The 15,880-nt window shown below is 57.1% G+C and overlaps 2 protein-coding genes across 3 annotated transcripts in view; both read left to right on the top strand.

Moving 5' to 3' along the window:
* Arid3a (AT-rich interaction domain 3A) overlaps window positions 1-248 on the top strand; it is a 30,066-nt gene extending 29,818 nt beyond the window's left edge. Inside the window, exon 12 of the mRNA XM_019209091.1 lies at window positions 163-248. Coding sequence (XP_019064636.1) covers window positions 163-248 — 86 coding nt within the window. The remainder of the gene's footprint in view (window positions 1-162) is intronic.
* Window positions 249-5,772: 5,524 nt separating this feature from the next.
* Wdr18 (WD repeat domain 18) lies at window positions 5,773-14,683 on the top strand. 2 transcript variants are annotated; one of them, XM_010634961.3, is made up of 11 exons: window positions 5,773-6,002; window positions 6,941-7,604; window positions 8,651-8,761; window positions 10,464-10,597; window positions 10,677-10,818; window positions 11,103-11,246; window positions 11,354-11,418; window positions 11,493-11,617; window positions 11,698-11,864; window positions 12,489-12,557; window positions 12,651-14,683. In XM_010634961.3, the coding sequence occupies exons 2-11, from the start codon at window positions 7,395-7,397 to the stop codon at window positions 13,104-13,106; spliced, it is 1,623 nt and encodes a 540-aa protein (XP_010633263.1). In that variant the 5' UTR covers window positions 5,773-6,002; window positions 6,941-7,394; the 3' UTR covers window positions 13,107-14,683. The 2 variants fall into 2 exon arrangements, with proteins under 2 accessions (XP_010633263.1, XP_010633264.1); XM_010634962.2 differs by having other exon boundaries at window positions 12,646-12,856.
* The last annotated feature ends 1,197 nt before the right edge of the window (window positions 14,684-15,880 follow it).

The following is a 15,880-nucleotide window of genomic DNA, read 5'->3' as shown; positions in this document are numbered from 1 at the left end:
ATATGGCGAATTTAATAAAACAGGGGAAAACAAGGAACACTTGAATTTCTCAGGTTTTGGACATTCAGAGATGAATTATGAGGACCGTGAAAAGATCCTAAAGGAAAACCAAGCCAAGCCGCTGAAGCTGCTGGAGTTGCTGGAGCCTTTTTCTGCTCCCAGGGAAGCGGCTTTGGCGTCTGGCGCGGAACAGCTGCGGTGTCAAAGCCAACCCTGTTTACCTCATACATCCCTGCACTGTGTGTTAGCATTTTTCTCTGTTTTTTTATTTTTTATCTGTGACACATTCATCACACCCAGCTCCTTGTGTTGAATGAAACCCCTGAGCCAAGATCACTGATTTTATTTTCTGTTTTGTTGCTTTGGGAAGTATGTTTTTCCTTTTTTTTTTTTTTTTTTTTTTTTCTTTTTTTTAAAGAAATAGTGACACTCAAACTCCTATAGGGTTTGTTTTTCCTTTTTTTTTTTTTTTCTTTCTTTTCTTTTTTTTAAAGAAATAGTGACACTCAAACTCCTATAGGGTTTTTAAGAGGTTTTGGGGGTTTTGTTCTGTAAATATTCTATTTTATTCTTGGGGGGTGGAGCTTTAGGAAAAGGCTATCTATATATCTATATATCTATATATTTGTGCTCATTCAGGGACTAGAGGAAGCAAAGTAAAACAAAACAAAACAAAACACCCAACCCCAGTAATAACCTTTTTAATATTTTTTCTGTGACTGGTGTGGACTCCGTTGGGTGTTTTCCGGTGGCCTGATGGGTGGTCCAAGAGCCCGGGACCCTGGCACTTAGGCAACGGGTTTCTGATTTCCAGGCTGGGCACTGGGATCAGGCAATGCTTAGCCAGGGGTGGAATGAGTCCTGGCCAAAGGGTCCCAGGCTCCTGTCTCAGGGATGATTTCAGGGGACGATCAATACAGGGGGAACGGGGCCAGCCAGGCTTAGCTCAGGGTGAGGATTCAGGGTGGCCACGGCCAGCTCTCATCTTTCGCCTCCCTGCACAGGGCCTGTGAGAGGTCTTGGTTCTGTGGCGACAGTCACTAAAACAGAGGCCCAGAAAGGACCGTGGATCCCCCCAACTTGGGTCAGAAAACTGAGGGGGCATCCACGAGACGCGGCCCGGCTGGAGCCGAAACACAGCTTCTGCGCTCCTGGCGGGGTCTGCAGGACTTTCTGGGCCTCTCTGCCTCTGTCCCTGGGGCCCCAGCTGGCCTTGGGGGAGGGCGGGGACTGTGACAGCTGCGCCCAGGTGAGCCTGGGTTCTAATTGGGCCCCAGAGTCGGTGCTAATGAGGCTGGGAGTGGGGTACGCACTGGGGCTCCCCCAGGCCCCCGGTGGAGCTCTCCATCTCTGGGAAAGGGACCTTTTTCTTTCTTTGTGTCAGAGTCATTGCTGTGCGCCTTTCTGTCCTTCTAGAAGTGGGGGGTGTCTCTTGGCTTTTCCTTGTGGAAGGCTCTGCCTGCCCCATTTTGGGGGGCTGGTGTCTTAGCACAATCATTCCTGGGTAGGGGGGTGTCTTGTCCCAAGACTCAATCTTGCCCCCTCTCCAAGAACCATCTGGGCTCTGGACTGGGTCCAGCGTTGGCCAGCGACTCTTGTCCCTTCCTGGATGAGGACCTCTCGGGGCCACCTCGGGGAAATGTCCACTGTACATTTCTTTCTACCTCAGGTCTGACTTTTGATGCCAAAAATCCACGCCCTGGTCACCTCCCTGTCCCTCCTGCTCAGGCTGCAGGGTGTCCCCGGGCAGTGTGTATATGCGCTGGGGACCCAGCATCCCCCAGTGGCATGGGTGAGCACCCAGCCTCAATGATCCTAACTCAGGGGTGGCCTGGGGTGGCCCCAAGATTGTGGGATGTGGGGGTCCCTGGGACCTCTGTCCTGCCAGGCGGAACCTGTGGCCCTTGGACGTCCTGTCTCTGCCTCAGTTGCCTGTTCTCCCCGCACCTCACGTGTCCCAGACATCGCCTGCTGGTGGGGGTGGGAGGGACATCTTTGGGGGAACACAGGACCCCCTTATGCAAAGAGGGGTGGGGAAGAAGGGGGTGGCTGTGTTGGCTGCCAAGACCTGGCTGTGGGCACTGTGCATATGTGGCTCGGCGTGTGGCAGGTGGGGACCCCCCCAAAACTCAGGGTAATGAGGAGCTTCATGGGGACCCTTGCAAGGCTGCTTTCTGGAATCTTCTTTGGGACCCTTAGGCTGGCCACAGGGCTCTGGCTGTGAGGACAGGCAGGTGGGTGGGGGCGGGGCTTGGGGGCAGCTGGGTTAGTGTTTTTAAAAGTTGTGCATTTGTACAGTTGCATTTTTTTCTTTTTATCATTTTTACCCATTTCATTCTTGTTTTTATTTTTCAATAACTTTTGGCTTCTGCTTTTTTTTTTTTTTTTTTTTTTTTTAATTCCCCCTTGGCAAACACAAACTCAGGCTTTTCATTCTTGACATATGTGAAGTTGATTTCAGTTTCTCTGGGGCTTCTCACACGGCGTGATGATCACGCCAGACTCAGGTAAAAGAAAAACAAAAAAAATTTTTTTTAAATCCCAAAAAAACAGAAAAAAAAAAGGTAAAAACTGCTGTCTACCTCTGGCTGGGCCCCGCCGACACACCCTGGCTGCCGGCAGGGTGATTTACAACAATGTTCAGTTTTTGCAGATCGTTCAGGTATTAAAAAGAAAAAAAAAATAAAAATGATAAAAATACCAAAAAAAAGTGTGATTTTGAAATTTAAAAGAACACTGAAAGTTTACATTTTATAATAACGTTATTATGCAAATTGTATTTAAACTTCAGAAATATTTAAGACAACTGTAACCCAGAAAAGCTCATGAGATTAAAACAAAACACTTCTGACTTTAACAGAAAATGTCTCTGTTGTTTTTGTGTGTGTGTGTGTGTGTGTGTGTGTGTGTGTGCGTGTGTGAATGTGTGTGTTTGTGTGTGTGTGTTTTCAGGTGTTTGGTTTGGTTTGGTTTGGGGTTTTTTTTTTGTTTTTTTGAGACAGGGTCTCACTATGTAGTTTAGAGTGAACTGGAACTCACTATGTAGCCCAGGCTGGTCTCGAACTCCTGACGATCCTCCTGCCTCAGCCTCTCGTGTGCCACCATGCTCAGCTTCAGGTTTGTTTAGAGACAGGATCTTGCTGTGTAGTCCAGACTAGCCCTGAGCCTACTGTGTGGCCCAAACTAACCTGGAACTCTTAGCAATCCTCCTGCCTCAGCCTCCCAGGTGCTGGGATTACAGGGATTTGCCACTGCAGCTGGTTTCTTGTGCAGATTATTAACCTAGGCATCTCTACCTCACCCAGCATGGCGTGGGGAGGGTAGATCAGGCATCCCAGGGACACGGAGCCATGTCTGGTGATGTGAGGGGCTGTCACAACTAGGGGAGCTCCTGGCACAGGGTATGTGGAAGCCAGGGACACTGCTCAACACCCTGCAGTGTCCAGAACACCCCACAGAGGACACTCCAGCCCCAGTGTCCCTACTAACAACCCAGGTGGGCAGTGCCTGGCTCCCTAAGAAGTGTCCTGTCACCTCCAGTTATCTGTGTGGAGCCCCCAGCACAGTGGTGGGGCTATGCCCCTGGGCCTTTGCACATGCCAGAGTGGCCTCTCACCTTCCTCCAATTAAAAGAAGAAAAAAGACTCCCTTGTGTGTGACTGAGACACGTGCAGTCCCCACCTGCAGTTCACAGCCCAACGTCATTGTCCTCTGGGCAAAGAAGCATGTGACTCCCCCTCACCTTGGGAGACGCCCAGATGGAGCTGCTGTCACAACCACGCTCCCAAGGGGCCTCCCTCCATGGCTGCTGTCACCTGCCTCACACGGGCCAGGGACCGGCCTCTGTGCAGGGGTGGCTTTTTCCACTGTCACACTGTACCTTTCTTTCAACATGATGTGGCCCGAGGGAGGCCAGATGGGACCTGGGCCTGCTCTACTCCCCGTGCTGGTGAGTTCACCACCTCCAACTCCAAAAAGCAACTGTGGGGACCAGGCTGGGAGAGGTTTCTCTGGGGCTGACCTGTGATTTCCGCATTCAGAGTTCTGGACTGGACCAAGGGCACAGTGGCCTGGTGGATGGCCCAGACTGCAGTCACCTGGTCCGCACCAGCTCCAGCTGTGGCCAGCCTAGGCTGGTACCTCCCGGAGGCTGCACAGGAAGGAGAGGAAAACAGCCCCTGCTACTGTGGCTCACCTGTGACCCAAGAAAAAGAAGGTGACATTTTCTACTCCTGGCTTTCTGAGGTCCAGCTGTGGCCTCTGGACCCCCCCAGGGGACAAGGGCCAGTGACTTAAAAAAAGCCGAAAGTGGTGGTGCACATACCTGTCATCCCAGCACTCTGGGAGGCTGAGGCAGGAGGGTCAAACTTACAGTCCAGCCAGGGCAACTTAGCCACTTAGACCCTGTTTTAAAATCAAACATAAAAAGGCCTAGAGATGTAGTTCCATGTGAAGGCCTGGGTTCAATTCCTAGGACTGCAAAACAAAGCAAAACAAAACAACAAAAACTACAAAAAAGAAAAGGAAAAAACACCCAACTGGATGGTCCAGTCCTTCCTCAGCTGCCCAAGTGCCTCAGAGAAGGACCCCAGGGACCGTGAGGCCACACAGGCCCTGGAGACACAGAAAGGGGCCCTGCACCCTCCCTCCTGGCTTCCCAGAGCCCAGCTGCTGCTGGCAGGGGCTCCGGGGTGAAGCTGAAGCCGGGTGCGTAGAGTGGACTGTCCACTAGGGTCACCCGCTGGCCCCCCAGGAGCCCAATAATGGCTCGGTCCATGCACGGTCCTGTTTCTGTGCCTCGGTTTCCCTGTGTGCCCCCCACCCCCGTTCCCTTCCAGCCTCAGATCAGGGAACAGCTGCTTTCCCACCCCCACCACCGTACCACTGAGTCCCAGCTCTGGGTGGTCCGGTGCCCCCAAGGGTGGCCTTTGTCTGAGGCTCTTGCGGAACTGGTCTGTCCCCATTCCAGGAGGGGGACGGGGCGACCTCTGACCTCACAAGGAGGCCGGGCCCCAGGGAGGCGAAGAGGAAGGACCATATCCACCACTGGCACCGGCCTGGGCATCCAGTGTATCCTGCCCCCTTTGACTGCAGGGTCCCAGGGCACAGCCCGTCACCTCACACCGCCGGAACCCTGAAATTCAGAAAGGTCCGGGCCAGGCCAAACCAGCCGGCCTCGGGAAGCCATTACACACACTCCACGTAGAACTGGGGAAACTGAGGACTGCAACTGTGATCTGTTCCAAGGCTCTAAGGTGGCAAACAGCCTCAGCTGGTGGCGCACGCCTGTCATCCCAGTACTCCAGAGGCTGAGTCAGGAGGATCGCCACCGGGTTTGAGGCCAGCCTGGGCTACGTAGAGAGAAACTATGTTTTTTTAAATCAGTTCTAATATTTGAAAAATATAAGCGTAAAGGTAATGGGGGCGTACTGGGGCTTGAACCCAACACCAAATGCTCTAACACGGAACGGCTCCCCGCCTGCCCAATTTTCTCTTTATTTACTTTATAACATTCGAGGGTCTGGGCATGTAGCTGTGTTGAGCCCTTGCCTAGGTCTTGGGTTCCATCCTCAGCACCAGCAAAAATTAAAAATCGTGGGTACTGGGGTCCTGGGGTGGACTCTCTCCAGGGAAGTTCTGCCCGGCCAGCTCCCTGCTATGGACCTGCCTCAGGGCCTTTGCTCGGGGCTCCGCCCCACTCTCAGAGGCCCCTCCCCTCCTCCCCGCGCTCCCGCCCCCCCTCGGCGTGGTCCGCGGCTCGCGCCTGCCACCTAGCGGCCGCCGCTCGCTGCTTGCCGGTGTGGACCCGGCGCCCGGACACTTGTCCTCCCCACCTCTAGAGGCCATCGTCCCAGCCTCCCAACCGGCCCCGCCCGCATCTGTGTCCGGTTGCTGGCCCCACTGAGCTCCCAGCGGGCCTAGCACGGTGGCCCGCGGACCGTACCTTGTCACCCAGACTTGAGTGCGGGGCCCAGCACGGCGGAGACAGTTCTGACTTTCAGGTGAATTCTGCCTTTGGGGGTTTAATTTGGTTTTGTTTCCCGTGCTGGAACCCAGGCAGTCAAGTGCTCTACTACTGAGCTCCATCTCCCCACTCTTTGAAAATTTTGTTTGGCTTTTTGTGTTCTGAGTCAGGGCCTCACTGTATAGTTCAGGTTGGCTCAAAGTCACGACGATCCTCCCACCTCAGCTCAAATGCTGAGATCACAGTCGTGTGCCACCATGTCAGACCCCTCCTCCCTCAGCCTCCTGAGTAGCTGGGATGAAAGGTAGGCGCCATAGTGCCAGGTGTACGTTTATTAAAAAAAACAAAAAACAAAAAAACACTTTTGCTGCTGAGGGTGTTGCTCACTGCTTACATAGCATGTGCAAGGCCCTAGGTTTCATCCCCAGCACAAAGAAAAAAGGAGAAAAATTACTGTTTTTAGAAATGGCTCCTGTTACTGGCAGCTGAGCCTTGCTGGGCCAATACCAAGTGGCCCAAAAGACATCTGAATTTTTTTTTTTTTTTTTTTTTTTTTGAGACAGGGTCTCACTATGTAGTTGAGACTGACCTGGGACTCACTATGTAGCCCAGGCTGGTTTCGAACTCACAGCGATCGTCCTGACTCAGCCTCCCGAGTGCTGGGATTACAGGCGTGCGCCACCATGCCCGACCTGCCTGTCTTTTGACCTCGCTTTTTGGGGCCACAAAATTCAGATGCCGCCGGGCATGGTGGCGCACACCTGTAATCCCAGCACTCAGGAGGCTGAGTCAAGAGGATCGCTCTGAGTTCGAGACCAGCCTGGGCTAGTGAGTCCCAGGTCAGTCTCAACTACATAGTGAGACCCTGTCTCAAAAAAAAAAAAGACAGGCAGGCTGACATCAATAGGTAATCACCCTGCCCTGTGTGCCAAGTAGATAGATACAACGGGGTTTTTGTTTCCTTTTCTGTTACAGTACGGGGGCAAGCGCTTACCAGTCAGCTGTACCCCTAGCCCTGAATAATTTCTGGCGTGGAGTCTGCTCTTTTGCCTGGTCTCTTTTAAGCCTGTGAGGTCAGTACTTTATATGTACATATTTTAAAAAGAAACGAATCCACCGGAGAGGTTTGGTTACTTGCCGCAGGAGGGAATGGTCAAGTCAGACCTCAGATCATGGAGATACTAGCAGCTCGCGGGAGACCCCAGACCGTGAAACTGGGTACCGGCCAACACCTCTACCCATAAGAAGAGACCCTCCGCTCTCTGCTGCTCAGAGAAGTCCATTCCCTGGGTCAGAGCCCTCTCCCGAGGCCTCTACGCACGCGCGGGACCGCCTATCCCCGCCTCCGGGCGCCGCTCCAGTGAGCGTAATGGCGTCATCAGAGGCTCGCTGAAGGAGACGCACTTCCGGGGCGTGGCCAGATGGAAAGATGGCGGCGCCCATGGAGGTAGCTGTGTGTACGGATTCGACGGCGCAGCTGTGGACCTGCGTCGTGTGGGAACTGCATTCGGGTGCCAACTTGCTCACCTACCGCGGCGGCCAAGCTGGGCCTCGCGGCCTGGCGCTGCTCAATGGCGAGTACCTGCTGGCGGCGCAGCTGGGCAAGAACTACATCAGTGTCTGGGAGCTGCAGCGGAAGGTGCGGCGCGCGGGCCTGGGGCTCCGGTGGGGAGCACGGAGTGCTCGAAAGAAAGCGGGGGAAAGGGGGTTTTGGGGTGGGATCCCGACCGGGACGACCAGGGTCGTAGTAGGGAGTCTGCGCATGTGCAGGGTGGTGGGCTCTCTTTCTGGGGCATTCTGCGCACGCGTGGGGCAGGGGTAGCGCGTCTCGAGCGGCTGGGGCAGTTTAGAGCTGGGTGGACTCTTGAGCAAGTGCGCATGCACAGATTCCTGAGCGCAAAATTTGATTCAAGGGGAGAAATTAGGTCCTTTGGGGTTTGTGGTTTTGGAGCATGAAGGAGATCTGAGGTCTGAGGGAGCCCCTTGAATGGTAGCCCCCGGACCTCATGCATTCACTGATCCCCATCGTTGCCTCTCGTGTTGTTTTTATTGGCAGCTCTGTTATCTATTCCCTAGAACTGCTTAGTGCCTAGTCTGCCTGCCCTTCTCTCTCCAGTCAAGCGCTGTGTGTAGGCACTGACTGGGGAGTTCACACAAAACTCGTGATTTTTCCGGTGTTAGAGAGGAGGTAACAAGGCCTAAGAGCACGTTAGGAGAAGGGGTGTTAGAGTGCAATTCTTCTGGTCGTTGGGCTCTGCCCAGTGCCCTCCCTGGCCTCCAGGCCTCCTCTGTCCAGAAGAAGCACTGGCCTGTAAGACCACATGCGAAGTGAGCCGGCTGTGGTGGTACACTCCTATAATCGCACCCATCTGTTTGGCTGAGGCAGGAGGAACAAGAGCCCCAGCCAAGCCTGGGCAGCGTAGCCACTTAGCAAGACCATGTCTTAAAAAATGTGATGCAAGAGAGAAAAAGAAAGGTAAAATGGGTGAGTGGCTGAATCGCTCAATCCCTGCTACTGGAAACAATAAAACAAGAAAGCTCATGCAAGCGTGAACACTGCCTTGCTGAACAGTGCAGTTGCTCAGGCCAGCTGTGCCTAACTCTTCTCCTTTGTCAGCTCCCCAGGCATCTCCATCCCTCCCTGCCTCCCAGTCAAAGCTCACAGGCCTGTTCTGTGTCTTCTAGGACCAGCTCCAGCAAAAGATTATGTGCCCTGGGCCTGTCACCTGTGTGACCACGGCACCCAACGGCCTGTACGTCCTGGCGGGAATTGCAGAAAACATATACCTGTGGGAGGTAAGAGGAGCGGAGCCAGGATGTGCATCTCACCTGTGGGCCACTGGAAGCAACCGTAAGGACCAGATCCGAGGCCGGGGCGGGGCACACGGTGAGGGTGCAGGGTCTCACCCATCCTGCACCCTGCTGCTGTATCCTCTGCTTCCTTCCAGACTTGCAAGTCCCAACGAGGCCTCATTTTTTTAAAAAGCCCTAATTCTACCACCAGCTACAGACACACACTCTGCAGGACGAGGGTGAACAAGGCACTCCTTCCTAAGACCCAGAGGTTTTGGCTTTAACGCTCTAAGGAAGGGACAGCATAATATGTTTCATCTCCCCTCTTTCTCAGCACTGGGAAACCTGGTGCTAGAGCTACCTGCACACACAGCCCTGACATGCACACTTTTGGTCCTTTCTGCAAGGGGTCTGGGGCCACCTGTCAGACTGCAGCCAGACGAACTGGGACACGCTCCAGCCTTGCAGGTGGCACTGGACAATTTGCAAAATGAGTGGGTTTCACAGCAGTGTCAGTAAAGCTTTATTTACTGTCAGGCCTTGGCGGAGTTTGGCCTTCCACAGCCTGGTGTGGGCCGGGCTGTGTGTGGGCAGAAACTCGGTGCCTGTCACTGGGGGACCTCCTGTCCAGTGGTGGCAAGTGGGTGTTGCCGGCCCTGCTCCTGGAAGTTCTCAGAGGACTTCTGAGCTGTGACCAGGAGGGGACACCTGCAGCTCAGTCCCCTTTCTCTAGTCCAGTAAAGAGCCAGGTGAGGGGTATGGCAGAAGGGGCCCAGACTTTAGACAGACTGTGGGCCCAGTGGCCAGCCTGGGGCACTCTGAGCTCCTCAGATCTGTCCTTCATGCTCTGGGGACAAGGACCTCCTGGGAGGTGTGATGTAGCCCTGTCTGTCCCAGCTTCCAAATTTAACCTTGGTGATGATGCAAGCTCCCTGTGTTTCTGGCCTCTGCCAGTTCTCAGGGCTCAAGGCGAACCCTGGCTTTTGGCCGCTGCTTCATCATCCACAGCTTTATTCCCTTCTCCGTGTCCTCGAGAGGACACGGTCGCTGGATTCAGGATGTGCCCTGCTCCAGTCTGACCTCATCTTACCTGGGCTGCAATGCAAAGCGCCCTTTTCTCTTTCTGTCTGTGTGGCTGGAGAGCTGACCCAGAGCCTCAAGCACTAGGTGAGCGCTCCCCAGAGCCACACCCCAGCCCCACCTTTGTTTAGTCAGGTCACATTCGCAGGCCTGGGGTCAGGGCTGTGAACATGCTTTGGGGGATACGCGATTCACCCCGCAGCAGTGTCTCCCCCACCCGGGGCCCTCCCAGGCGTGGTGGGGAGGTTCATCTCGGCCACCAGCCACCTCCGCCCGTTCCCCCTCTACGCCATGTGCCTGCAGCTGTCACAGCCTACGACAGCATCCCTTCCCACTGTGACAGAATCCCAAGGAGGACACATGGGCAGCGCTGCTGTCCCTGAGGTCACTGCTAGTCCAGGGTGGCAGAAAATCTGTCCCCCTTCCCGGGCCCATCACATACTTGGGGACAAGCAGGATAACTGAGTCCAGGCCCACAGAAACTGCCCACCCTCACCTGCCATGATTGTCCCCAACCTGGGGCAAGGAGGTTCCCACAATGCCACACCCTGGCATCATGCAGCTGGGGAATCCCAGGGACCGCTCCCCAATTCCCCCACTGACCTGGCACCCCCACCCCTCCCAGGTCTCCACTGGAAACCTCCTGGTCATCCTGAGCCGCCACTACCAGGATGTCTCCTGCCTGAAGTTCACGGGCGACAGCAGCCACTTTGTCTCGGGGAGCAAGGACTGCCTGGTGCTGGCCTGGAGCCTCTGCAGGTGGCGCCCATCCTAGGTTCCCCCCGGGAGGGCTGGATCGGGCAGCAGGAGGGTGGTGACCACACTCCCGCCCCCGCAGCGTGCTGCAGGTGGACCCCTCCAGGATCCCGGCCCCCAGGCATGTGTGGTCCCACCACACGCTCCCTGTCACGGATGTGCACTGCGGCTTCGGGGGTCCTCTGGCCCGGGTGGCCACAGCCTCAGTGGACCAGACAGTGAAGGTACTGCCCCGCCCCCACCCCTGGGGACCAGCCGAGGTCAGTGGGGCTCAGACGCCTGGAATCCCAGGCTCCCAGCCCAAGGACATCCAGGCTGGAGGCAGCCCGGGCCTCTGCTGCCTGGAAATTCCCACTCAGCCAGCCGTGCCCGGCGTGGCCAGGCCCACAGGGACTCAACCTGCCCTGGGTTCCCCCGGCCTTCTGGCTCCCGGTGAGAGGGCCCAGGGCTGGCATCCAGGGTGGGCTGCCAACCTCCGACCCTTGACCCCTGCCCCCCGCCCCCCCAGCTGTGGGAGCTCTCCTCAGGCGAGCTGCTGCTCTCTGTCCTGTTTGATGTGGGCGTCATGGCTGTGACCATGGACCTGGCCGAGCACCACATGTTCTGCGGGGGCAGCGACGGCTCTGTCTTCCAGGTTGACCTCTGCACCCGGGTGAGTGGCTGGGTGGCCGTGGAGGGGTCGATGGCTCCCTGTCTCGGGCTGGGGCTGGGGCTGGGGCTGCGTCCCCCTTGCACTCACGCTCATCTCGGCCTCCACAGCCTGCGCAGAGGGAGCGGAGCTTCCAGCCCGAGCAGGACCCTGGCAAGGTCTTCAGAGGCCACAGGTGGGCACCAGGGCAGAGGCTGTGCATCCCTCTGCGCCCGACCAGAACCTGACACCTGTGTCCACCCGTCCCAGGAACCAGGTGACCTGCCTGTCGGTGTCCTCGGACGGCAGCGTGCTGCTCTCCGGCTCCCATGACGAGACCGTGCGCCTGTGGGACGTGCAGAGCAAGCAGTGCATCCGGACAGTGACCCTCAAAGGTGGGCCCGGTCACCCGGGGACCTTGTGGTAAGCAGGGCGCCGTGGGTCCGCAGGGCAGGCTGACGGCCGTGTCCCGCAGGCCCCGTGACCAATGCGGCCATCGTGCTGGCGCCTGTCAGCATGCTGAGCTCCGACTTCAGGCCCAGCCTGCCGCTGCCCCACTTCAACAAGCACCTGCTGGGGGCCGAGCACGGGGACGAGCCGCGCCGGGGCGGCCTCACACTGCGCCTGGGCCTCCACCAGCAGGTACGCACCCTGCCGCCCCGGGCACCCGTGACCTTCAGCCCAGCGCCCACCCTGGTCCCTCCACCACTGTTTCCTTCACCGTCTGTCTCCCTGCCCGGCGTTCCTAGGACACTTAGGGTTTCTCCTCATACAGCACTTTGTCCTGAGACGCAGACTGATTTTTTTGTCCGAAGGGTGCTGGCCGGCAGGCCCCACGTGGGGACAAGCCGTTATCTGTGTCCTCCGAGGCACTCACTGTCTTCCCAGGGGAGGGGACTGGGGGGCCTCTGCTCGTTTAGGTCAGGGCAGCAGGGTCCCTGCTGGTCCTGCCCAGTGTCCCCCACTGGCTCCTGCCCTTCCCTAGCTGCCCTCGGCCTGGCCATACCGGGCTGTGCACCTTCACCGCCCCGAGCAGAGCCCTCCACCCGGGACACCGGCCCAGATGTGCCCCACAGCAGACGCCTCACTCGGCCCCTGTCCTGACCTCCTGGGTGCAGCAGGCCCCACTCCACCGTGTGTTGGTCACACTTCCCGCTGGGCGGGGGCCCTCCACCCCCCAGTCTCAGTCTCCCCAGCTGTAGGTGGCCTGGCGAGGGCTCCTCCCTGATGTGACACAGGCCCAGGGTCCCTGTCCCTGCCTTCCAGGGCTCAGAGCCCAGCTACCTGGCGCGGCTGGAGCAGATGCAGGCTGTGATGTGCAGCACGCTGGAGAAGGTAGGCAGTTGGGGCGGCCTGGGGGTCCCAGCTGCTCTCGGGGTGGCAGTGTACGGCCCTCACCCTCTGATCTCCGCCCACCCCGCAGAGCAGCCAGGACCAGCTGCGGGTGCGGGTGAGCGAGCTGGAGGACGAGGTGCGGAACCTGCGCAAGATCAACCGCGACCTCTTCGACTTCTCCACGCACATCATCACCAGGCCGGCCAAGTGAGGGCACAGCCGCCTGGACCTGGGAGGAGCCCCCACCTGCCCAGCACAGCCCAGGAGAGCCTCTCCGGCCTGTGGGCTGGGGTCAGGGCTCCCCAGTTTTGCCAGTTCTGTGTTTTTAGACTTTATTTTCTATGTTTGGGCTCTTTTGGCCCAGCGGTATGTGTTCATCTGTCCACGTGGTGCTTTTCATTTTTTAACAAAAGATGGTCTAGAAAGGTCTCCTCTTGCCTGCCAGTGTTGGGGACCCCATCCAAAGTTGCCCTCACGGGACAGGTGCCAAGAATGTGGCTCTGGCCTCCCCACTGGCCAGAGGGGAGGGACCTGGGGGGTCCCCAATGACTTTCCAAGGGCCCCGGCCTGAGTTCAGACAAGGAGGGGCAGGGCCCGGCCCACAGAGGAGAGGGAACGGGGGACACTGGGAGCCAGGCCAGCAGGCCTCTGACCACCCTGGGGTGTGGCTGGTGCCCTGCAGCAGAGACTTCCCAGGGCCAGGTCCCCTCAATGATACTGGGGGGATGTCACCCAAAGGGCACCACGAGACAGGAGTGACAGCCTGGATCGGGGCTGCGGGCACTGGGGGTGTCCCCCAGACAAGGTCCCTGTGAAGGACACATGTGCCCTCTTGGCGGCACAGGCCTAAGGGAGGCTGGGTCCCTGATGTCCCAGGGACACTGCCAGCTAGAGCTGGAGCACAGCCCAGACACCCTCGGAACCTTCCAGGACACCTCCCCAGCCGCCAGCCCTGGTTAATGGCCCGGGAGCGCCATGTGATTTAGTGGTGCTGTCATCTCTGCAGCATGAACAGAGCCAGCCCTGAGTTCACATTTCTGGGCAGTGGCACCTCCATCTCTGCCTGTCCCCTCTCTAGGCTTTGTGTACCCCCTGGCCCCCGTGAGCCCTGGAGCCTGGTGCACAGTGGGGGTCTTGGTGGGGTCTTTCTGGCACACTGGGGTCTGCCCAAGGTGAGGGGCAGTACCCTCTCAGAGGCCTGCCTCAGTTTCCCCACCTGCGAGCTGAGCCTAGTCCTCATCTGAAGCTGTAAAATACAGGTTCCGTCAGGTGGGTTCCCTTAGCTGCCCAGGCACTGGCCCTGCTGCCTGGAGCGAGCGGTGATTCCCTGGGGTCCATGTCCTTCCTTGTCCCCCAAAGGTCCCCACAGCCAAAGGCACCAGCCGCCAGCCTGGGCCTGAAGTCCCTCTCAAAGCTCCCACCCCATGGTGGCTGCAGCAGGGCCGCCAGCCCAGCAGGATACCAGACACCAAGAGCACTTGGGGACAGTTGGCATTGACATGCAGACAGCTCCACAGCACACCCCCGCCCTGCCATGCTGGTCACTGCGCTGAGGTCAGCAGGAGAGTTCCCGCATCGGAAGCCAGCCGGAGGCCCTCAGGAATCCAGGGGCGGCCCAACAAGAAAGGACAGTTAGAAGCCAGAGTGGGGGGAGGGTTGCCCTGTGAGCTACACAGGGAGACCTTGGGTTTATCCTGTGTCGTAACTAGATGCTGGGTGAGAACCAGGGGACAATGAGTCAGTCCTGGAGACACCAGGGAGGGCAGCCAGGTGAAGGCAGTGTCCGGGATGGCCACTGTCCCCAGGACGCTGGTCCTCATGCCCCAAGGTGGCTGTTTTCTGAAAGGTGGAAAATTACAGGCATTGGTGAAGATATGGAAAAAGCAGAATCCTTCAGTACTGCTAGGGGGAACATGAAATGGGGCAACCAGTACCAACGGGGGTCCTGCAGTTCCCCAAACTAAACAGCTTGGCCCAGTGGGTCATACCTGTCACCCTAGCACTCTGGGAGGCTGAGGCCAGAGGATCACAATTTAGACCCTGGTTGGGCATCTTAGCCATTTAGCAAGAACTTTTTTCAGAATTTTTAATTAAAAAAAAAACAAAAACTGGGGACCAGGGATTTAGCTCAGTGGAACCACACCTGCCTTGTGAGAGCAAGGCCCTGGTACCAAAAATGGTAAAAATATAAAAACTTTACATCCCTTTCACACACTCACTCGTTCAGTCCTTACAACAGCTGGGGCTGGAAACTGCTGTTGCCCTTGCACTGGTGGGGAAACAGCCCAGAAAGTGAAAGGCTGGGATTGGGCCTCCCCAGAATACAAACGTTTGTTGACTGACCCATGAGCAGCTGGTGGTGTCTCTGACCCCAAACCGGTCCCTGTTTCTGAGGACTCCCGCTGACAGGGCCAGATGGGCCCTGAAGACCCTACGGGTGGATAAGCTGGCCTTTCTGTCCAACACCCTCTCAGGGACGTCATCCCAAAACCCAGTGTGTTTGCTGCTGGCACCCAGTGCTGCCCTGCAGTTAACAGATGGCTCCAAGAGGAGGTGGGGCTGCATATGGAGATCTTGCAAGGGCAGATTCTTTCACCAGGGCGGGGTGTCCCTGCCGTCTCTGCTCTTCCACCCCAGGGTCCCGGTGAGTGGACAGACATGGGGAGGCTGGGAGGACACGGGGAACTTGGGGGCTATGAGCCCCTCCCTCAGGCCATCAGCAGCTATACAGTGCCTTGTGTATGCAAATAAAAAATATTGGATAGAGCTGGGGATTTCTCAGTGGTTCTGCCACCTTCCTCACAAGGGCAAGGTCCTGAGTTTGATCCCCGGTACCAAAAACAAAGAAATGCCTGCCTCAGTTTCTCCAGGGTGCACACATTGTTAGTACACACTCATCATCGGTTGATCTGGATAGAGTCTGCTCCCTGAAAAAGGGAAACAAATGCAAGCTCAAGTGTCCCTGTTCGAGCAATGGGCAGCATTTCCCAGGCTGGGAAGCTGGGGAGGTTTGAGGGGTGGGTGTGAGGGCAGTTTTTATGGCCCAGACTTACCCTTTGTAGCAGGAATTTGGGTGCAGAGGCACACCTGTCATCCCAGCACTAGTAAGGCTGGGGCGGGAGGATTTCAATGAGTTCAAGACCACCCTGAAGTAGCAGCCAGACTCTGTCAAACACACACACACACGCAAATAAAATAACCCGAATTCCCGGCCCTGCCCCACGTGGCCATCGGCGTGGGTCCTGCTCTTTCCTGGCAGGTTGCTGGCACTGGGGACGCTCGGGCGGCGGGCGGGCGGAGCGCCGGACAGTGAGGGGTGTGCA

Source organism: Fukomys damarensis, unplaced genomic scaffold (assembly GCF_012274545.1).
Source record: "Fukomys damarensis isolate Sample0158 unplaced genomic scaffold, DMR_v1.0_HiC HiC_scaffold_37, whole genome shotgun sequence".
NCBI classification, from domain to species: Eukaryota; Metazoa; Chordata; class Mammalia; order Rodentia; family Bathyergidae; genus Fukomys; species Fukomys damarensis.
This window is presented reverse-complemented; position numbering and strand designations above follow the sequence as displayed.